At 41.1% G+C, this 24216-nt stretch overlaps 1 protein-coding gene across 1 annotated transcript in view; it reads right to left on the reverse strand.

The window, feature by feature from the left end:
• Positions 1 to 1343: 1343 nt before the first annotated feature.
• SGPL1 (sphingosine-1-phosphate lyase 1) overlaps positions 1344 to 24216 on the reverse strand; it is a 50692-nt gene continuing 27819 nt past the window's right edge. The window contains exons 6-14 of the mRNA XM_038411108.2: positions 22712 to 22840; positions 15703 to 15791; positions 13709 to 13814; positions 12658 to 12756; positions 11348 to 11497; positions 9708 to 9946; positions 4492 to 4638; positions 2567 to 2687; positions 1344 to 2442 (exon numbers count right to left, since the gene is read on the reverse strand). Of these exons, the coding sequence (XP_038267036.1) occupies positions 2302 to 2442; positions 2567 to 2687; positions 4492 to 4638; positions 9708 to 9946; positions 11348 to 11497; positions 12658 to 12756; positions 13709 to 13814; positions 15703 to 15791; positions 22712 to 22840 (1221 nt within the window). The 3' untranslated portion in view covers positions 1344 to 2301. The remainder of the gene's footprint in view (positions 2443 to 2566; positions 2688 to 4491; positions 4639 to 9707; positions 9947 to 11347; positions 11498 to 12657; positions 12757 to 13708; positions 13815 to 15702; positions 15792 to 22711; positions 22841 to 24216) is intronic.

A 24216-nucleotide genomic window follows, 5' to 3' on the forward strand; every position in this document is an offset into this window, starting at 1 on the left:
CCTGAGCATATGGGCAAGATTCACCAGTCAGATACCCAGGAAAGAATTTTCTGAAGTAACTCAGATCCCACCCCATCTAACATCCCATCACAGGCCATTGGGCCTATTTACCATGAATATTTAAAGATCAATTAATTACCAAAATCATATTATCCCATCATACCATCTCCTCCATAAACTTATCGAGTTTAATCTTAAAGCCAGATAGATCTTTTGCCCCTACTGCTTCCCTTGGAAGGCTATTCCAAAACTTCACTCCTCTGATGGTTAGAAACCTTCGTCTATTTTCAAACCTATTGACTCAGAGTACAGAATAGTATTTTAAATTAATATTTAATTAATAAAAAAAAATTTTAAAAGAATATCCTTGTCATTAGACTTTGAACCCAGCACTAAGCTTGCTTTAGCAATGGCTCATAATTCACTCTCACTTTGCATAGCTACTGTGCAAATGTGCGTTTCAGACATGTTGAGTCACTCAGAAGCAGTTTGGATGCAAGCAAATACATTACTGTGGCTGAGGGGGGGCCCCTCCTTTAAGATTTACAGCACTTCCCCTCCACCCACCCCCCCCAGAAAGCATTGCATAACACAACCACCTCCTGTGAGAGTTGTTTGCATTTGAAGTTTTTAGTAGTATGCAGAAATGGATCAAAAGAACGAGTATTGGAAAATGCACTCCACCCTAATTATAAGGCTCTACAGGGCTAACCACACCAAAGATGAGCATCAAAAGCTTTTCTAGTTTGTTTAGGGGGCTGCAACCATTTTACAAGTCTACTCAATGCAGTCTGCATAAAGGACAAAGTGATGCAAAAAGTAGGGAAGATGGGGATAATTCTTGATAGAGACCCCCTCCTTAGAACCCAAGACCTTCATATTTTCAATATTAATTAGATCCCACCTTAACACCTCACACTCAGCACTATGTCAACACCTTTGTAACACTGAAAACACTTGGCCCAATAAGTATTACATTGAGGGTGGAGTGTACTGTACCCGAGTCCAATTTGCTACAGATTATTTTCAATATAGTACCATAAGGAGAGGACCATGGCAACATCACAGTCAGCAGCTGATCCAACAGACTCTTCCTGACGTCTCAGGAAAAGCTAGAGCAGTGTCAAGGCACACTGGTGAATGCCCTTTGAAAATGTGCCTTAAAAAAGAGTCAGTGCAAAGAGCAGACAGAAACCACTACTTTCTTTTACAAAAGTCACCACTTCATATTAAAAGATGGTGTAAAAAAAGTTAACTTTGGTGCCATATGTTTGCACATAAATCCCCAGCCATTACACAGAGCAAGGCTCAACTGAATTCACTGCAGCATTTTAGGATAGTGCAAAACCTTCAAGTTACATAAAATAAAATAATCATTTTGCTCTCCCTTGGAGTTGTGCAAGATTCAACAGCATTATGGGTGGTAATGTAAAAGTTCTAGAACAAGAGGCAGGAAAGCAATGATACTGTATAAAGAGTGGTTCCTGAGGAGTACCTTCAGACTCTTTCCCCTATCCTACCCATTTGGTTTAAAATTAATTTTCTACTTCGATTGCAATTTATAGAAGACTCAGGAAGAGTTGCTTACATTAAGAAAATCATCCAAAGAAATTACTATCTATAAATTGATAACTGTGTCTAACTGGATCTCCATATGTAAAGAATTCAAAGACTGGATTGGGGAATCAATAAAGGAAAGACGATCATGTTCAGTGTTAACAAGATATAATCCCCCGTCACGCAATTTGTTAAACACGGTTTCCTACAGTAGGTAGCAGTACAGTTGAAAGAGTCACTGAATACTTGTGTTCAATTCACTTTCTACCTCCAACTTCTGGGGAGGTTACTTCAGTGTCTCTATGTTTCAGACAACTACAGAAAACCCAAATCCTAGTGGGGCATTCACTAAATAGAAGATCCAGAGCTTTTCTTCCAGGAAAAGAAAGGGTACAGAATAAACAGACAGAATACCTGAGGAGTTAGGGGGTTGTGGAATGGACATTCAATTGCCATAACAATGCCATTCCATCCAAGACTTTTAGGACTAGTCTTGGTAGCTAACCAAGGAGATATAATAGAAAAATTAAAACTAAACCAACTATTGAGAAGTGACAAAGACAGTGGAAATTACTCAAAAGTTGATTTCAGAAAGTAGAGGGATGAGACAGAGAAAGGGGAGGAAAGTTCTGTAGATAAGCTGCTGCCTGACCTGATCAAAGACAGTAGCTTAGTATGATCATCTTCCTCCAGGAATTCAGAATACCACCTCAGATCTGGCTGGCAAAGTACCAGTTACTACATTCAGGAGTGTCCAGGAGAACCGTTCATGTGTTTGTCACTAGAAGGAATGTCTGTGCTATAGAGGCAGTCCAAGTATGCATGAGAAATCTCTGATACCATCTTCCTGTCCGGGATGGACTGCGCCATTCCATAGATGGCACCCTATGGTTTAAAAAAAAATAATAATAATAATTACACAGGAAAACTCTATCCCAACAGGGATGTGTGAATTTAGAGATTTAATCATGTCAATCCAATTTCACCCTTGTGTCCAGGGTCTCCTTACCATGCCAGTGGTCTTGGCTGTAGGGTCCTTCATGATCTCTAAGACGCAGTCTTGGACATCCTCCAAGAATTGTTCTGCAATGCCAGGTTTTGTGTGCAACAGCGTAATGCAGAGATGGAGGCTACAGGCAAAGGGGAGAGGAAAGATGAGCCATTTCACAATGGAAAGGGCAGAAAACTATTCCTTACATTTTCAGAGTAACTACGAAGGTTTAAGTCATGCCACTCCCCTTGACTGATGAGGCCCATTTGAAAACTTAAAGTATAACCTGTTAGGCCTGCCAGCACTCGCACTTAGGTGTTCTAAAGAACAAATCAGGTTTATTGATTTTCAGAAAGAAAAAGCAGGTCACTCACTGCTATTGCCCCCTTCAAATACAATAAATCCAGGGAGAATACACATTAAACAGTGTTTCTCAAACTTTTGAAAGCTGAGCCCTTCTTTACAGAAATGGCAGTCACACCTTCCTCTGCAACCTCACCACATGTTGAAGACCACACATCTTAACAGATGCAACTACTACATCCCACCTTTCTCTAGCTAATCTTTCATCCTTCCCCTCAACACACACACACTTTAGGAAATGCTTGTGTGGATCTTCACAATATCCTTCCCTCCACTTTGTTACATGCTTTGAAATATTTTAAAATGTCAACTATTAGTATCTGAGCTAGCACCCATTGAAATTAATGGGGCAGCTCACACCTCAGAACTATTGTTTCAGCTTCTCTACAAATTCACCTCTACCGTAGCTTCATGTTTTGAAGGGCTTCTTTGCAATCACTGCAAATTTTTTTTTTTTTTAAATTGCAAAATGAGAATCTGGAGAACAAGGAAGTTCTGTCCTTGCCTCCCCCTCAGGTACTGCTTCACATCCTCAAAGGGCATGGGCCCCATCCTTTGGGAAATACTCACCAAGTTCTAGCAGATTGTTGTATGTGGTCAACTTTTAACACAAGCTCCCTCAAAGGCTCTGTAATTAGTGGGCATTTTCACCAGGAAGTGTGTACTTACCTTGTGTTAGCCAATGCGTTAACTAACGTGAGATACAATATTAGCAAGGACAAGGCAGTCTGTAGTTTTCCACACATTAGCAGGTTGAGGTAGATCGTACGAGTGGGAAGCCCAGCATTTGCCTTGACCCAACTCATGTTCAAGCTATGAGTTGCCTTGTCTTCCTTAGGATTTTAAATGTCCATGCTTTGATGAGCAGTGAGGACAAGGCCTAAAATGTAAGTTGTTGGCAGATGTGCATAACCAATTCTTGACAAAGCAAGGGGGGGGCCACTTCATACAAAGAATATTAAACAAAATGGTTGCTTTTTGTCAGGCTATGCAGACAGCTCAAATAGGAACATTTACATATTGTAGAAACCCACAAAATTTTACAACTTTCTAGGCTTCCAGAAAACTCTAGGAACTAGCATAATTTAGGTTCCCCTACAACTTTGCACCTCAGTGGGTTTTCTTCTCCGTGTTGTGCAGTTTGTTTTGGATTGTGCTTGGTTTTTTATGAACACATTTTAGAAGTCTGCTTTCAGAGATACTTGGCTAAGGACTGCCAACAACTACAAACTCCTGAAAACCAGAGATCTATCTCGACAGATAGTCAACATGGTGCAGAGACACATACATGTGACTGGGATTCAGAAACTCTGAAATTCTAATCCAGACTGCCATTGACTAACTGTGTGGCCTTGGGTATCCACATAACCTCTCTGACTTGATTCCCCTCCATGTGAGGGTGCTACTTAACTACCTCCTGCACAGGAATGTTGGGAGAACTGGCTGTAAGAAGTGCTGTAAAGTTGCTCTTCCTGGATCTAAAGGCATTTCTTGACCACAGTTGTATTTGTACCATCTTCTAGGCAACAACTGGCCTAAATTAATAGTTCACTCTCAGTTGATTTTGGCAGTCAACTCACCTTGACGGGAACTGCAGGACATTTAAGTTCCATCCTCTAGCGCTTAACAAATTTGACAGCCGATAGATGTCAAAAACATCTGATCCGATAGAGATGACAGACACCTCAGGTTTCCCAAAGATTTGGATGTTGTCAATTTTCCGCAACCTTGAAACAGTTAAAAAGTGATTTATTTTCTCAATAGTAATAGAAGATAACTATTTTGTGGGCCTTCTCAGGCCCAGAGGGAGGGAATTCCATAGCGCTGGAGCCAGACAGTGAAAGATACAGACTGCATTCATGGCATCAAAATCCCTCGGGGGATAAATCCATTAGAATAGAACCAAGATTATCCAAACCCCACTTATCCAAAACAATCATATCTCCCAAGAGTCGCAAGTACATAAGGATGACGACTCACTATCTCCCTGCCACTTCTTGTGGGGGAAATGAACTTGTGTATTTACGATGTTTACTGAAGGGCAGGCATTTTTCCCCCCCTCAAGCTTTCTTATCAGAGAAGCCAATTCACTATGGAAGCTGCATGTTATGACGACTCAGGAACAACTTGGTCACTCACCAGAGGCCCACGGGATGCTTTATTGGTGCAAGGCATTAATTTCTGGAAAATTTAAACCTTTCATTTAAAAAATTTTTGGCTCAAATGCTTAACAGCAATCTGATGAACAAAAATGCCATGTTACTTTCCTGTTTTAAGTCTACACACAGCTTTAATGCCTGTGCTTGTTGTTCATCACTCTGCGAAAAACATCAGAACAAATCCCATGGGAGCAGCAAAACTGTCTAGAATCACACCGCTGCTGCAGCAGCTAACCACTCAGGAAAGCTATGAGACCAACAATCAAGAGCGCTCAGACAAATAGGTTTCAGACAAACAGACTGAGGTTGAAAAGGATCCTCAAGGGAGCGGGAAAGAATCCCCTAATTATCCTTCATGTGGGAACAAATGATACAGCCAGATTCTCGCTGGAAAGTATCAAGGGAGACTATGCTAGGCTGGGGAAGACACTTAAGGAAATTGAGGCTCAGGTGATCTTTAGCGGGATCCTTCCTGTTCCTAGAGAAGGGCAACAAAGGTGTGACAAGATTATGACTGTCAACAGATGGCTTAGGCAGTGGTGCTATAAGGAGGGCTTTGGGATGTATGGCCACTGGGAGGCATTCACGGACAGAGGTCAGTTCTCTCGGGATGGACTTCATCTGAGTAGGGAAGGAAATAGACTTCTAGGATCGAGGCTGGCACAACTGATAAAGAGAGCTTTAAACTAGGAATTGGGGGGAGATGGATGGGAGATGTCCAGAAAATCTCCACGCCAGATTTTAGCATTGAGAGGGAAGAAGATGAAGTAAGAAAGGATACAGCCATGGGTAGGAGAATGTATATAAGGAGCGAGGGCGGTGTGGATACTAGTCTAATAGGTTATACTGGCTGTAGAATGACTGTGCCTAATAGGGTACAAAATGTGAGCGAGGCCAAACAGCAAAAATTAAGATGTTTATACACCAATGCGAGGAGTCTAGGTAACAAAATGGAGGAACTAGAGCTACTGGTGCAGGAAGTGAAACCAGATATTATAGGGATAACAGAAACATGGTGGAATAGTAGTCATGACTGGACTACAGGTATTGAAGGGTATGTGCTGTTTAGGAAAGACAGAAACAAAGGTAAAGGGGGTGGAGTAGCATTGTATATCAACGATGAGTTAGAATGTAAAGAAATAAGAAGCGATGCAATGGATAAGACAGAGTCTGTCTGGGCAAAAATTACATTGGGGAAGAAAAACTAGTAAAGCCTCTCCTGCGATAGTGCTTGGGGTGTGCTATAGACCTCCGGGATCTAATTTGGTTATGGATAGAGCCCTTTTTAATGTCTTTATTAAAGTAAATACTAATGGAAACTGCGTGATCATGGGAGACTTTAACTTCCAGATATAGACTGGAGGACCAGTGCTAGTAATAATAATAGGGCTCAGATTTTCCTAGATGCGATAGCTGATGGATTCCTTCATCAAGTAGTTGCTGAACCGACTAGAGGGGATGCCATTTTAGATTTAATTTGGGTGAGTAGCGAGGACCTCATAGAAGAAATGGTTGTAGGGGACAATCTTGGCTCAAGTGATCATGAGCTAATTCAGTTCAAACTAAATGGAAGGATTAACAAAAATAAATCTGCAACTAGGGTTTTTGATTTCAAAAGGGCTGACTTTCAAAAATTAAGGCAATTAGTTAGGGAAGTGGATTGGACTGAAGAACTTATGGATCTAAAGGCAGTTGAGGCCTGGGATTACTTTAAATCAAAACTGCAGAAGCTATCGGAAGCCTGTATCCCAAGAAAGGGGAAAAAATTCATAGGAAGGAGTTGTAGACCAAGCTGGATGAGCAAGCATCTTAGAGAGGTGATTATGAAGAAGCAGAAAGCATACAGGGAGTGGAAGATGGGAGGGATCAGCAAGGAAAGCTACCTAATTGAGGTCAGAACATGTAGGGATCAAGTGAGACAGGCTAAAAGTCGAGTAGAGTTGGACCTTGCAAATTAAAACCAATAGTAAAAGGTTCTATAGCCATATAAATAAGAAGAAAACTAAGAAGGAAGAAGTGGGGCCGCTTAACACTGAGGATGGAGCGGAGGTTAAAGATAATCTAGGCATGGCCCAATATCTAAACAAATACTTTGCCTCAGTCTTTAATAAGGCTAAAGAGGACCTTGGGGATAATGGTAGCATGACAAATGGGAAGGAGGATATAGAGGTAGATATTACCATATCAGAGGTAGAAGCGAAACTGAAACAGCTTAATGGGACTAAATCGGGGGGCCCAGATAATCTTCATCCAAGAATATTAAAGGAATTGGCACCTGAAATTGCAAGCCCATTAGCAAGAATTTTTAATGAATCTGTAAACTCAGGAATAGTACCGAATGATTGGAGAATTGCTAATATAGTTCCTATTTTTAAGAAAGGAAAAAAAAGTGATCCAGGTAACTACAGGCCAGTTAGTTTGACATCTGTAGTATGCAAGGTCCTGGAAAAAATTTTGAAGGAGAAATTAGTTAAGGACATTGAAGTCAATGGTAAATGGGACAAAATACAACATGGTTTTACAAAAGGTAGATCGTGCCAAACCAACCTAATCTCCTTTTTTGAAAAAGTAACAGATTTTTTAGATAAAGGAAATGCAGTGGATCTAATTTACCTAGATTTCAGTAAGGCATTTGATACCATGCCACATGGGGAATTATTAGTTAAATTGGAGAAGATGGGGATCAATATGAACATCAAAAGGTGGATAAGGAATTGGTTAAAGGGGAGACTGCAACGGGTCCTACTGAAAGGCGAACTGTCAGGTTGGAGGGAGGTTACCAGTGGAGTTCCTCAGGGATCGGTTTTGGGACCAATCTTTTTGTTACTGACCTTGGCACAAAAAGTGGGAGTGTGCTAATAAAGTTTGCAGATGATACAAAGCTGGGAGGTATTGCCAATTCGGAGAAGGATCGGGATATTATACAGGAGGATCTGGATGACCTTGTAAACTGGAGTAATAGTAATAGGATGAAATTTAATAGTGAGAAGTGTAAGGTTATGCATTTAGGGATTAATAACAAGAATTTTAGTTATAAGTTGGGGACGCATCAATTAGAAGCAACGGAAGAGGAGAAGGACCTTGGAGTATTGGTTGATCATAGGATGACTATGAGCTGCCAATGTGATATGGCTGTGAAAAAAGCTAATGCGGTTTTGGGATGCATCAGGAGAGGCATTTCCAGTAGGGATAAGGAGGTTTTAGTACCGTTATACAAGGCACTGGTGAGACCTCACCTAGAATACTGTGTGCAGTTCTGGTCTCCCATGTTTAAAAAGGATGAATTCAAACTGGAGCAGGTACAGAGAAGGGCTACTAGGATGATCCGAGGAATGGAAAACTTGTCTTATGAAAGGAGACTTAAGAAGCTTGGCTTGTTTAGCCTAACTAAAAGAAGGTTGAGGGGAGATATGATTGCTCTCTATAAATATATCAGAGGGATAAATACAGGAGAGGGAGAGGAATTATTTAAGCTCAGCACCAATGTGGACACAAGAACAAATGGGTATAAACTGGCCACCAGGAAGTTTAGACTTGAAATCAGACGAAGGTTTTTAACCATCAGAGGAGTGAAGTTTTGGAATAACCTTCCAAGGGAAGCAGTGGGGGCAAAAGATCTATCTGGTTTTAAGATTCTACTCGATAAGTTTATGGAGGAGATGGTATGATGGGATAATGGGATTTTGGTAAGTAATTGATCTTTAAATATTCAGGGTAAATAGGCCAAATCCCCTGAGATGGGATATTAGATGGATGGGATCTGATTTACTATAGAAAATTCTTTCCTGGGTATCTGGTTGGTGAATCTTGCCCATGTGCTCAGGGTTTGGCTGATTGCCATGTTTGGGGTCGGGAGGGAGTTTTCCTCCAGGGCAGATTGGAGAGGCCCTGGAGGTTTTTTTTGCCTTCCTCTGTAGCATGGGGCATGGTTGACTGGAGGGAGGCTTCTCTGCTCCTTGAAGTTTTGAACCATGATTTGAGGACTTCAATAGCTCAGACATGGGTGAGGTTTTTCATAGGAGTGGTGGGTGAGATTCTGTGGCCTGCGCTGTGCAGGAGGTCGGACTAGATGATCAGAGTGGTCCCTTCTGACCTTAGTATCTATGAATCTATAAATAGAGGCTGTGAAGAGAGTGGGGCAGCAAATAGCACAAGCCCTTTGAGGCCACAAAGCACCAACGTTTGTCTTGGAGAGAACAGCTGCTCCTTCTTTCAGCTAGCGGAGTGGAAAGTTTCACATTTCATAACCTTAGCTAGTGGCTGATACAAAAGACAACACCTCCAAAACAAGGTTCAGGGACAACAGTTTGGGATGTGGAGAGGGGAAAAGGTGTAGGAATTTCTACCAAACTGCAAGTTGCAGGGAAGGGTTGGGTTTGAACCACAGCATTATTGCTAACTTTGCTGTCAGAGACCCGGTCCCCTCCTCACCCTCATCCTTTGCACAAACTTATGGCTAGCTGGCGTTTGAATAAGCCCACAGCATATTGAGTAACACTGGACTTTGGGCTCTAGCTTCCCCAGTCTGAAGGGTAGGAGCTAAGGGATTTTGGGAGGGGTTCTATGTTCAAGTTCCAGAAAGGGTCAAGAGGGATGACAAAAATAAAGCCAAAAAACACAAAAAAAACCCCACATACCCTGATTCAATGAACCGTGTAGTACTAATGATCTTCTTAGTAGCCTCAACATAACCATCTTCTCCCATGTACATCATGGTTGCCCAGCAAGCTGCAATGATGCCACCAGGCCTGGAGCCAGCAATGGTGGGGGAGGCATAAATGCCCCCTTGCCAGTCAGGTGCAACAAAAAACTGATAGTGCCTGTATTTCTTGTCACTGTACAATACCAATGAAGAGCCTTTTGGGGCATAGCCATACTGCAAGAGACACACACAACGACAGGTAATGGGTATGTATGAGCATGTACAAAGGTAAGACTACAGATAAATTCGAGCTCACATTAGATAAGCACTACTGGCATCCACATTCCCATCCTCTCTCATGTTCTGAAGTATAGAAATAGTTCATTTTAACACCTCCCCTTCCCCTGCCTTTCCTGGATATCAATGCTACTTTATGGTACAGTGGTGGCACCGGAAAAAATTTGACAAACTCTGGCACAGATCCAATCACTCAGGCTGCCTGGGGAGTAATGCCAAAGCATAGCAGGAAGGAATCAACTTATTCTCTGAACCACAATGTTGTACATTGCCCTTATTTAGTACACAGCTATAGTATTATGGGGTCATAAAATTGTCCATTCTCGTTCTACCTGTTGAACTTACAAGATATGAAAAGACAAATATATAAAAATACACTAATTATAAGTACTAGATATATATTTTTCAGACAAAGAAGAGTTCAAATCCAAGTTCAAAACACAAAGTACACTGAATGATGAAATGCATCAAGCAGTATGGTGTCCCTAGCTTCTGTTTGCCAGAGGCTGGGATTGGGTGACAGAGCATGGATCCATTGATGATAACCTGTCTCTTCATTCCCTTTAGGGCACCTGCCATTGGCCACTGTCGATAGACAGGATACTTGCTTGACAGACCTTTGGTCTGACCCAGTATGGCCATTCTTATGTCCTAAATGGACTGCCCTTTATTTTCATTGATGGTTTCTTTTTGTGTTAAAGAACAGGGCTGAAAAAGGGGTTAAACAATACTTACTGTACCCATCATGAAGTACATCTTTTCTGAACTGCAGCAGTGAATCTGAGAAGTTCTTACCTGCTTTGGAACTTGGGTCCATAAGAAAAAGGGGACATTTAAATACATACTGTTGCAATACAGTAGGACTGGACCACACCCAGGCAGAAAAGTGTTACTCTAGACGCCCAAGAATATAGAGCACTAAGGTGCTCATTTATGTGCATTGGTTCCCTGGCAATTCTCACAGCCACATGCACTTTTATTCCTGGTTTCAGAGTAGCAGCCGTGTTAGTCTGCATTCGCAAAAAGAAAAGGAGTACTTGTGGCACCTTAGAGACTAACAAATTTATTTGAGCATAAGCTTTCGTGAGCTACAGCTACTTCTGCCACATCCTTCTCTTAGCTCAATTCTAGTGGAATGCAATAGAAGTAATACAAAGTGCTTTAGGAATTCTACAAATAGGGTTGACATTAGAACTCTTCCTTGAATGTCCATTATGGCAGGCCTGGCTACTCCACTTTTAAACAGTAACAGTCTCTTACAATTGCCTAGAGAAAGTGGATCTGGTGCAAGCAGTACCATTTAATTTTAGATACCCCCCAACCATTTCCCCTTCTCACCTTGTGGGTGTCTGCAGAAATGCTAGTCACGCCTTCCACACGAAAGTCAAATGGACGCTGTAGTGGAAACCCTGCCTTCTCCATGAAAGCAATGAGAAAGCCACCCAGACAGGCATCCACATGGAAGGGGATTCTATACTTCAGTGCCAGCTAAACACAGACAAGAGGTTCTAGTTATACTCAAGCAAAACCAATGAGGTGAATTTAATAGAGTTCTTGGGACAGCAGAGTTAATTTTGTACTTCACATTTGAGACAGTATTCGGAATCTCCAGAAGGGTTCAGAAAGCATTACCACATCAATTCTCAAGCAGTGGAGCACTTGGTGGGGCAGGGGCAGGGGGGTGGGGAGGGAGAGGGTGCAGAAGATCTGGCTGATCATATGATGTTGTTCCTTCTTGCTTCTAGATTTAAAAAATCCATTATGAGAGACTGCTAAAAAATGTATTACGTGTCCTTTTATTGACACAGAATGTAACATGACTTGAGATAGGAGGAGGTGTCCATGATACACTATTAAGGTGTCTTCCACATTAAGGGGGGGGGGGGAAAAAAAGGTTCCCCTGATTTGTACCATAAAAAAATAAAGTGAAATATAAATCAAAAATACATCCAATTATTCTCTCCTCCCACCACTCCAGCTATGAGCCCACTTAAAGGTATTTCTAAACCCTTTGATTTTCCCCAAGTAGTTTTCTAACCATAATTGTTTAAATAAAACAGTTTCTCCTCCACCTCCCCACCCCAGCTCATCCTCCTGCTGCTCTCCCCAGACTTGGTCCTGCAGTGAAGGAGTCAAACAATTGTGAAATAGCCTATGACAAAGCATCTTCAGCAACAAAAGAAGGAAGATACAAAAGTGTACTCCACTTTTGAAGACAGAAGCATGCATTTAAAATTTGCCATTTTGCAAGAATCCTCATAACATGACATATTGCTGAATGAAACAGCTCAATTTTTAAAGAACACCGAAAAGCCAGTTTTACAACAATGGCCAGTTGTCATTTCAAATACTTAAATCCTGCGCTCTTGGGGCAAGTTTTAAATGACTATGTAATAAGTTATACCAAAACCTAACAATCCTATATTCCCCACCCCTTCCCAACCTCATCACTGTTCATTAGCAGCTAATCTGCTTGAAAACAGTTGCTATATTTCTCACTAGCTTGTTCCTCCTTCTACCAAATTCATTCAACAGTGTCACAATTCTGTATTTACATTCTTTTCTACAAAGAAAACACTTGCCCAGGATAGTCAAATCTTATTTAACCCCTCTTCCCTTCCAGCCTCATATTTCAAGGGGCACTCTACCTTTGCCACCTCTTCAATTGGGTCCATAACTCCATGGGGGAACTGGGGAGCTGAACACGCCAGCATTGCAGTGTTCTTCGAAATAGCCCTTCTCATTGCCTGAAGATTTAAAAAGAGAAGATAATCACATGGCATTTTCTACCCTGCCAAAAAATGAAGCTACAAGATTTAAGATAAACCAAAACACAAGAGCCTATGAACAGTGTATATAGGAGGACCTTTGTTCACAGGCTGTAGATGAGTGTTCATTTCTGCTTTCTGTAAAAACTTTAAATTACTGTAACTAACTACAGTAGTCTGTATCCCGTCACTTCAATTTCATAGCAGTTGTAATGAAGTAGCACAGTCAGCACTTCAATTACAGACATAAGAGACCAATTAAGTCAATTAACCCAGCCCCTGCAAGTTCAAAATTATATCCCAGGTTTTCTAATATTTTGTTTAAAACCCAATTGAAAGTGCTTTTGAAATGCCTAGACACAAGGATATATTCAATTCTAAATTAATGTGCTAGGTCAAAGGAATAGTTTAAATCTAAATTGTTTACAGCAGTGTTTCCCAAACTTGGGACACCGCTTGTTCAGGGAAAGCCCCTGGCAGGCTGGGCCCATTTGTTTACCTCCCACATCCACAGGCTCCCACTGGCCGCGCTTCACTGCGGGCTGCAGGAAGCGGTGGCCGGTACATCCCTGGGCCCGTGCTGCTTCCCACAGCCCCCATTGGCCTGGAATGGCGAACTGCGGTCAGTGGGAGCCGCGATCAGCTGAACCAGTGGACGCGGCAGGTAAACAAACTGGCCCAGCCTACCAGGGGCTTTCCCTGCACAAGCGGCGTCCCAAGTTTGGGAAACACTGGTTTACAGCATGGCCCAGTGTAGAATGCAACAACAATTATTTTTGCTGCAGTTTTATTTGTTGTTTCTGATAAGCACTGTTCATCACCACCATCTCTACCTATCAACCCATTCCTAATAGGCAGAAGACTGCTATTTCAGGAACATTAGTGAAAGTTTTCCACAGAAGAGGTGTCTAGTGCTGTCTAAGAGCAATACCTGAACATCCACTTGCATGGTCTTGGTCAACGGTATGTGCACAATCTTCAGTCCAAAATAATGAGCTGCTTTATCGAATGCTGCATGAACACTTATTGGAACCAGTCTGAAAAGAAGGAAAGGCAATACTTCAACCAAGGTATGTTTAGGTTGAATTTGAATACCTGTCCAGGTATAAGCCAAAATTCATACAGCAGGCATTTTTATACCTGATCCCTTGCAGGCAAGAGAGTCAGCCTATTGGCATGATTTAAAAAAACACACCAGAAAATGCGGGCCGACGATTATTTTGGACACACAGGTCCTGTGCTTTTCTGAACTAAAAATATATAATGTTCCGCCATTCACTTCAAACTTTAAAGGGATAATTAGAGGAAACTGCTTCAAAAAGGACTCTCTCTTTTTATGGACTTATATGAAGTAAATACAAAACTCAATTCTCCAGTTCTTTAAAATAAAGTTCTCTCATCTCTTCCAAAATGAAGTCCTGCTTATAAAAAGTATTGAAAATTGTGCATTATCACTGAGGTTTGCTCTGCAAGAGCACATCAAAATACAAATGTGGAGATGCAAGGACACCGAAGGAAAGTAACATGCAATCTATAGAAATTGGTGTGGATTCTGACTAAACTCTCATACATTTGGACACAGTTTGCAGGGTCAGCAATCTGGGTGCTCTCCCCTTCCCGGAAGGCCTGGGCCACCCACTGCCGCAAGAAGGCGCCCAGGTCCTGGCCCCACTTGGTCTCCTCCACTAGCCACTCCTCACAGAGCTTCTGAAACTGCTGGTACGGGGCCGGGACCTGGGCGCCTTCCTGCAGCGGCGAGTGGCCCAGGCCTTCTGGGAGGGGGAGAGCACCCAGACTGCTGACCCTGCAAACTGTGACCAAATGCAATCTATAGTAAGTCCAACAGATGGCAGTGACTGAAGGCTCAAAAAGATTAACCAAAAATGGATTAATTTAGATTCATGATACTTCACAGTTGTTTAGCAGTCTGCAACAATGTCAGGAAGAGAGCTCCTTCCTTCAGGATTACAAATTTGGAAGACGACAAAAGAACACTGTTCTTATCTCTATTATAATATTTCCTCCATTAGCAATTTACCAAAGGAACGCTTACTGTTGCTTCACAAGCTTTAAAAGATTATGCACTGTATGAAGAAGAATCACTGGGGTTTGATGATTTAGTGCTCAATACAATAGCCTTTCAAATTCAAGCTCAAAATCATATGCAAGAAGTATTTTGGTAGTCTTAGTCTAGCCCCTCTATTTGAGCCAATCAAAACTCCAACACACTTTAAAGTGGTGACAAACTCTGCTCCAGAGAAGTCCAAAGCTGAAACGGTCTGGGTTTTGTAGGGGAGTGTAACGCCAACAGACCCTGATTGTCCGCGAGCGGGATCAAACCGGGGACCTCTGGAGCTTAATGCATGAGCCTCTACCGCATGAGCTAAAAAAGTCAACTGGCTCTTAGTTAAGGCTGTAAAGCAGACTTTTTTCTTCTCTCCCCCTCCCCCTCCCCCCCCAGGGGTCTAGGTGCCACTAGACAGAACACCACACCCAGGTGCGTGGGTTACATGAGCATTTAGGTATTGGCAAAGCTTTTGGGGGTTGGAAGTGGAGAGGCTTCTCACCTATCTTTAATTTTAGATTCAAGTGTACCTATGCCCTGAACATATACACTCGCATTCAAATTAGAAGTGATGAATCATGAGCAATGCTGTTCATGTTAACGTCAACGTCATCTCATACTGTTGAAAGCTTGCTGTTCTATTTTGCATTATTACTTTCAGTTTGGGTTTGTGTCCTAGGTTTGGCCCTCAAAGTTGACAGATGAACGGTGGGGAGTGGGGGTGGAGTAAGAGATTAAGAGAAATGAGAGAAAGGCCCACCACCTGCCCCAAGCCAGGGCTGTGAGGCGATCATTTTTCAGGAACAATAAAATCAGACCAATCTTTGAAAGAAAAAACAAGTCATGGAGGTACTACATACATTTCTGGGTGCTTGATTCCTCTCTCATAGGCTAGATCCCTGTAGGCTTTACAGGCCATCAAAATGCTCTCAGTCCCACCAGAGGTTGTCTATTGTGAATAGAAGAAACAAATGAAACACTAAAAGCATTTGCAGAAATGTTGGTGAGAGGGGAAGGGAGGATTTGAGAAGTTAACATGCTGATGCTCTGAGTGAGGTTTCAGGCCAGAGCATCATAAGAAAGGCTCAGTTCTACAGGTGAACTAGAAACCAAAGAAAAGATTACAGTAGCTTGGGGACCATCGCAACACAAAATGTATATCTAAAACACAAGTGGTCTTCATTTCGGAAGACAGGTGGCAGAATAGTTGCTCATTCACAAGTTGTTAGAGATAGTTTTACCACAAATGAAACTACAAAGGGCAACAGAGCACCTGAATGGCGCTTTTTCGATCACAATACAGAGGAAAAAAAAAAATCTACAGACTTTTGATCTTCATATCACTGTACACCAATGCCACAAAGAGCTTTAACTGAAGCACTCTAAAAAGGAGAGAGAGCTAATCATATGGGAAAACTGTTTAATACATACCAGTAATCGTTGTGTAACTACAGCTACCTATACAGTTGATTCTGCCTCCATTAACTTTGGAGCGTAGAGGCATTGGTATTAGGGAGAAAAAGCATAGACAATGCTTTAAAGAGAACATTCCAGGGTGCTCTTGTGGGAAAAGCTGATCATTTAATTTTCATATTAGTCATCTCAGACTGTAAGCTGTTATTTGCTGACCACCTGCTGCATATAAAAATTACTGCTACCCTGGGTCAGGGGTGGCCTAAAGGTTCCAGTTAACTGGGCTAGATGTTCATAATTAAAGTGAAGGGGGCATTCAATTTGCCTTTGGAAATCTTTACTTTTTGATCACCAGCCCTGCTTGCTGATCCAAGCAACACTAATGGAATGTAAATCAGAAAAAAGGTAACAGTCAATGTTTTCATGCCTTAAGATGTATTGCTGGTCTGCTACAAAGTCCCAAAAGTAACATCTGCAAAACTAAATGGAAGCGTGACAGTGACTAAACACATACAGATATCAGGAACAAAGGTCACAGAAACAAAAAATCCCCCTGTATTTATTCCTGTTGCTCTCCGTGCCAACCAGCAATAGCTGCTTCAGGCAGTATCCACACCAGGGATCTGAAAACAAACTGTGCTCTTTGTAGTTTGCAAAAGCAGCAACTGAAAGGTTTGAGGTAACAGAGCTTCAAACTGGGAGGGGAAACCGCTGTGTTTATTGTTAACCAAGCAGGTGGTGGCAGGAATATTATAAACATGCTGTTTTATAAGCCACGCTAGTCATTCCCAAATTCTTCTCCGAGCTCCCTAATTTTTGGGGTGGGGGGGAAAAAGAGATGACTGCTGACACATTTGGAGACCTCCCTACTTAAATGTAGTATAATACTAACAGAATTGTTCCTCTTTATTATTAATTGGTGGTATTTAAATGAACATGATTTATTGAAGCAACTACATTCTGCTACTTATTTACCACAATCTTCCATTTATACTATTAGATGCTAGGTGGTTTACCCTATCAGGTCCTTAGTGGGTGCTTCTGCCCACTTAAACAAACAATCCTCTTACCCTTCAAACTGAGTTTACAACCCTAGTCTTCCATATCTGTCCTCTCAGCCTTCGATGAGGAACTCCCAATCTTGCTTCTGTCTCTCCTTCACCTTCAGGAGGACACCCCCATAGACAAATTGAGTAGATACTTATTTAGCTTGTTGCACTGGAGAGTTGCCTGCATGTACAGTTTGTGCCACATACCAAAGTATATGCCAGGCTGCAGAGTCCCTAAGATTTCTGTCAGCATAGCTATAGTCAGATATGGGTATTAAAAGGTTTCCTACGATTCTAACCGACCAGCAAAAGCCCTAGGGTAGATGCAGATATACCAGTGAGAATGTCCTTTTGCAATTAAAGCTTATTTTATTTGGGGAACTGTTATAAACTACATCAGCAAAAGCACTCTTTTGCTGGTATAAGCTGAGGCTTCATTAGGAGGATTTGCCAGTAGATAGCTATACTGGCAGACTGTTTCTCTTGTACACAAGACCTGAATCACGTCATAGGATCTCTCTTCCTCTAGTGTCTGTGGTGAGCTAGACAATTGGCCAATGCAGGGTGATTCAGCACCAGCTCACAGCCTTCTTAGATATTTCTCTCTGCTCCCTTCAAAGGAAAGTCTACAGTAACAGAAGTTGTCTAGTATGAAAGGATTAAAATCAGACACTGCTTTTGTGTTTTTCCTACCCGAGTACTCCAGTTTCAGAAGTCAGTGCAGAAAAGCACATGCAAAAAAATCAAGAACAGGAGTTGTTTTGGGAAATGGAGGGTAAGAAAAAACAGAATCCCTCCACCCTTTCTAAAAGGTGTCATTTGTTCCCTTACCCATTCCCTCAGAACTTCAAAAGCAAGTACCTCTTTATACATGTGAAGTTAGTGTTTAAAAGTGAAACGGTGATGTTTAACCAGAGTTAGATTCTATCCTTGTCCCATTCTCAAGGGAAGGAAAGCTTATGGGTCCTTACAAGTTACCATGAACCACCACCCTAAACATATCCCTCTTCATTTACCTCTGCATTAAAAAGAAGAAACCCATCTGACCCCTATTTTAAGGCCTTTCACAGAATTGTGGGTTCCAGAGTTTAAATTGTTGATTAGGAAATAAAATCTTTGGAGACGGGAGACAAAGCTGGCAAAAAATCCTCAAGATTTTCCAGGTTGTACTAGCCCTATGAACGATATCGACAAATTGTAGTTTGTTGCTGGGAAAGCATGTACACCAAGGTCCAGTGCAGCTATTCCATGGGGGCAGCATCACACAAGGCTGCTAAAAGCCAACCTCCTGTCAATCCCACTACTTACACCTCACAAGGTGATCCAGTCTCATCATTGGTAGATCAAACCTCACAGACCTGCAGAGGGGCAAGCCTTAGATAAGTCCACAAGAACAGTGCTCACTTTACACTTTTAAAAGCCAATTTCCAACGGGAAGCTAACTACCTGACAAAAGTTCAAAGCACTGGAATTTGGAGAGAATGGCAGAAGGAACAAACATGCCAAGTTTTAGAGAAGATACATTTTCTTTCCTCTTTCTGCCTCATGTACACACTTTAAGCAAATAACTTAAAAAAGACACAGGCAAAGCTTTAAAAAAAAAAAGAGAAAAACCACCACCAGGACTTTATGGTAGCAAAAACAGGGGCACACAGAAGTCAGCAAAAGAGCTCCGAGTTGACTGCTTGTCTCCAGCTGAGGACAGGGTGAGCATGAAGGAGACAGGAACGGAGAGAGTTTTGTTTTGTTTTTTTTAAAAGTGGTCCATTCTCCTCAATGACACGACACTCAAACCAAGTGTTAGTCTTTAAAATGTCATGGATTTTGCTAACAGGAGGGAAAAAAAAAAAGGAAATTCATTAACAGAGGTTACATGGAAAAAACCTTCTTCACTGGAATTACAGGGGAAAATCCATAAACATTCTCAGAAGGACCTCTACAAAAAGAGAAAGCTTGCTGTTGAGAATCCAACCCCACATCATAGGAGAAAGAAGTCCCCAAACTATATAGTGAACATTAAATAATTCAGAACTGAGTTTAAGCCTCCATCTGGAATCTTCTTGTTAATTTTAGGGTGCAGTAAGTGCCACAAAAAAGAATTGATTAGGAAAAAACTGGAAACACATTTTCCTGTTGGAAAAGACTAGCTTGAAATATTTCCAGAAAGATGAGCATCATCTTAAAAAGTAATTCAGGGGAAAAACGGTGAGTTGAAAACTCCTACAAGGGGTTAGCAATAGTAGTGTTTAAAACATAAGGGGAACAGTTTTAGGAACTGTGTCCAGAATGAAGAAAACTCCCATAAATAATGAAAAAGTTGTGCTTCTAATTTAACATTCGCTACTATTCTATTTTGTTTTTACACACGTCCAAGGCATCAGTATCATTCAAAGTAATGCAAGCAGTCATACATGATTAGAACTGGATTTCTCTCAGGAGTTCTTATTTCTTAGAGTAAGAAGGAAACAGATTTGACTTCAATGGAAAGCAGTTACAGAAACTGTTTCCTATATTTTCATAGGCACCCTGGCCACTGAATTTTTACTGTGTTTATCCAACATCCTCCACCTGCTTTAATAGACCACTAGGGGGCATCACTGAAATTGTATTAGCAGTCCCAATTCCCTATTTCAGATTAGTAACAACTGTGGTCACCTCCTCCAGAACAAAAGAAACCAGACAGTAATGTCTCCAGACATGGCCAGACTATATGTCTCAGAAACAGCAGTTATGGCCAACAATTTCAGGAGCAAATGTATATTTTAAACTACAAGACTGTAGGTGGAATAAAAGTAAATCAGACTTTATACATTAAAAAAGGACAAAAACTTTCTACTTCTGTTGTTTTTTAAACAAACTTGAGTAGTCTGATTCAAGCACTACAGCTGTCCATGGTCTGCCTCATTTTGTTGCCTCACACCCTGCCTCAAATGTTTGTCTTTTAAAGTTTGAAAGAACCACACAGAGGGAAAGCAGACTGCCCCATACAAGCTCAGTAGTGTCAAATACATGAAGAAAAAGTGAAAGCACAGATAAAAATGCCTTTTCTCTAGCCCTTCAGAGACAGTGATCTTAGGTGTTAATTTGAATCACAGAAGGTGGGGGGGAACATGCAAGTCTCAGAAGAAATATTCCTTTAACTGTTTGACACAACTCTCTGGAATGACTGAGCCATCAGAAATCTTGACGAAATATTTTACGTACAAAACCTTACCTAGAAGTTACTGTTTTGAAATCAGGGCCCACTTCTGACCCTTTGAGACAGTCTGTCACACTATGTGCTCAAAACAACAACATCTGGCCTCCACATCATTTCTCCAGGGCCTTCCTTTAGTTCTGTGACACTTCCCCAGGACCATGAGGATCCAATTGCTAGTTCCATTTTTGAAATCTGCCGTTTCAAAGCATTTGTCTTGTACTTTGTGAGAATTCGATACCTGTAAGACTAGTTTCAGGAAGTTAATTATTGGGTTAGGTCAATGTTAGTCATTTCTGGCTAGCCACTTTAACTCTCCCACTGGCCTTTCATATTGGGTAACTGTTCAACAAGGTAGTATGCAACTTCCACACCAATTTTTACACTTCCTGTTGAGATTGAAGCAAAAGCCTAAGCCAAGCAGTCAGGAACTAATGCCTTATACCCCAATTTGCAGAGCTTCAGGACATGCTGCAAGGCCCGTTTAATTACTCAGGCTTTAGAAAGAAAAGGAGTACTTGTGGCACCTTAGAGACTAACAAATTTATTAGAGCATAAGCTTTCGTGAGCTACAGAAAGCTTATGCTCTAATAAATTTGTTAGTCTCTAAGGTGCCACAAGTACTCCTTTTCTTTTTGCGAATACAGACTAACACGGCTGCTACTCTGAAATCAGGCTTTAGAGAAAGGGGAAGGCTGAGTGCTGGTATTTTTATTAGGGGGCATTTGGAGGGTTCAATGTCATTTTTATAATTTTCTAGTTATGAAGAGAAGCAGTTGGCGAATCTTTTATTTACCTTATGTGGCTTGCATTTTCATTTAGGTAATAGCACTTAGACCAAAAGCTAGACACTTTTTAAAGCTGTCATGAACAATAAAAATTTTTTTTAAAAAAAACACAACCATTTTAAGTGTTGAAAGTTTGTGAGTGAAGTTCTCCAAACGTGAGAGAAGTGTTGCAAAATTCTGCTAAGTACATGACAACTATTAGAGACCAATTAACACCACAATTGTAGAGAGAGATCTGTGTGATCCAAGCTACCCTCCTCAGATAATTTAGTCAATGTTCTATGCAACTGCAAGTCAATATGGATAAGAGGTGGGGGTAAGTGTCTTTCAGACAGACACACAGAATTTTTTTTAAACCTTCAACTGGCCATATAGTACACCAGCACATGGGTTGCAGGATCACCAGCAGCTACTGCATGGCAGGTTCTGACAACTTAATTCATAATTTGCCACCAATACTTTGCCCACGATATAATTAGTTTTCTACAACTTACAAACACAGCCTACTTCTTTCTTGTATTGCAGTAGCACCAAGAGACATCAATTACTGACTGGATGCCACTGTGCTCGGTACTGCACAAACACAACTACAAAAAAAAAATTTACAGTCCCTGCCCTGAGAAACTTGCAGTCTAACTTTGCGTCAAGAGGATCATAAGAAAATAAGTACTGACTTTTTATGGGAAGGATCCATTTGTTAGTACAACAAAAAGTGTGAGTGTTTAGAAAGTATGAAATGAGGGACATGGATTAAAACTTGTTTTGCAAGGAACTAATTCAGTCAGCGCTTTCAAATTGTTAATTTCGGTGCCTGTGAGCTTTAAAACCATGCAAGCTAACTTGTTCAGACAGCTTACAAGTTGGACAAGGACAATATGTACCACACCCTGTTGATCAAAGCCATATAATACCCTCAATTGTTTCGTAGTGATCTCCAAGCCAACCAGCTGGAATTGTTTGCAATCCTAGTTTTGGCATGCTAATGGATTTCTAGATTAGAGCAAAATTAAAGAAAAAAAAGCTACTTGCCCTCAAACACCCCACCCCAAGCCAGTTACATTTTAGACTTCCTTCCCCCATCTAAGGCCTGGTCTATGATAACAATATTTTGCCAGTATAGCCATGTCAGAAGACACATGCCCATTAAGACATAGCTATGTGGCTATGCCAGAGTACTTTCTTTCTTTCAGGGAACTGGTATAAAACTGTACTGATAAAAGAATTCTGCTGGTATAAACTGAGTCTCCATTAGGAGACTTTACCAGTGCAGCTATACCAGCAAATTCTTTCTAGTGTAGAAAAAGCTTAACGCGACATACAGGAATAATCTTAGCACAGCTAGTAGAAAAGGAAGTGTGCAGAGTCAAATTAGGAAAGATAATATGTTTAAGGGAGGCTCTGATTTAGCTTCTAGATTACTTACTACTCCACAGGAGTTAGGTCCCCCATTGAAGAGCGTGCAGGCCATCCTCACCACCTCCGCTTCCATCTTCCTCAGGCCTGGAAACACATCTGGATGAAGGGGATTACTCCATGCAAACTCCTCATAAACCTATAAATGATATATTGCAGAACAAGATCTAGGTTATTGTTTAACAAGTTCTGCAATGGGAATCAAAGGTGGCAATACAGACCGCCTTACAAGTGAGCTAATTCAATGAGCTTTTTGGTACAATTATGCAACAACAACAAAGACATGAGGAATGGCCTATTTTAGTAATAAATGTTGTTTAAGTTATAAGGTGCACCTGTTCTCAGCTTACCTAAAAGAAAACAAATGGCTGCTTTACAAGATGAACTTTTACAAGTACCAGCTTTTATTCTTAAAAAAAAAAAAAAAATTAAAAAAAAGAAGAAGTAGTGACAAACTCTCGTTAGTACAAGAAGCAGTTGATACGTTTCTTTGAATAATTAACTTTAGAACAAGATCTACAACAGTAACAGACAAGTTTGTGGCCAGAAGAGAATTCTGGAATAACTACAGGCAGATGGTTCAGCTGGGAAAACAAACTCTTTGAAGCAGTAAGACTGTCCACCTGATATGCATCAAAAGTGTTCTCAAAAGCTACCATTTCATACTTAAGTATTTTGCAACCATGGCTTTACTTAACAAGCAAAAACTAGTGTGGGCCCAATTCTGTTCTCCACTCGCCAGAACCAGAAGCAATTCTATCTACTGAAGTCAGTGACAGCATAATCAGCCAAAATACAGAACAAGCGTCCACATATCTGGAACCAAAGAATTTAGCAAGATTTCCTGAAGAAAAGCTGTGATGGGGTTTATACACTCAAGCACCTGAAAGCAAAGGAAATTAACAGGCAATAGGAATCAAACACTGAGTTAAGTACCCAAATGGAGCTCATTACAATTACTATAAAGGATACCCCCAAAAGAGGGCTGACTAAGGGAAAGTCTTTCTTCCTTCCTGGGAGAAGAATTTCTGATCTAGGCATCTAAACAGGTCTTTGGGCTGTTTAGAACTCTTTCACCTTCCCAAGGAGAGAAGTTTCTGGCTATGACACAACAGAGACTTGGCTGAAGCAAGCCAGCCTTCTGATTCTACTACCATCTGAATATTGGCTGCACTATACAGTTTGTTACAAGTTTTCATTTGCCTTGGCTGCAGGGGCCAGCTTAACAGGCTGTCCCAGTCAGAACTTCCACAGAAGCCTAATCCTGGAATAGGTAGCTGCAGGCAAGATTCAAGGTGTAGTCAGCCAATGTCAGTTTACCCATTCCCTTGTAATTTGTTATTTGCTTTATCATTCCAAATGTTTTACCCAATCTGTTCTTGAAATATCTACGTGCTTTGACAGCCATAGCCTTTGGTCATCTATTCCATGGCACAAATGTTTTGCTATGATTCTCACTCCTTCAGCCATATCTATCTCAATTTTTTCCTTTGGCTTCAGACCAATGTTCTTTGT

Source organism: Dermochelys coriacea, chromosome 7, assembly GCF_009764565.3.
Source record: "Dermochelys coriacea isolate rDerCor1 chromosome 7, rDerCor1.pri.v4, whole genome shotgun sequence".
NCBI lineage: Eukaryota > Metazoa > Chordata > Testudines > Dermochelyidae > Dermochelys > Dermochelys coriacea.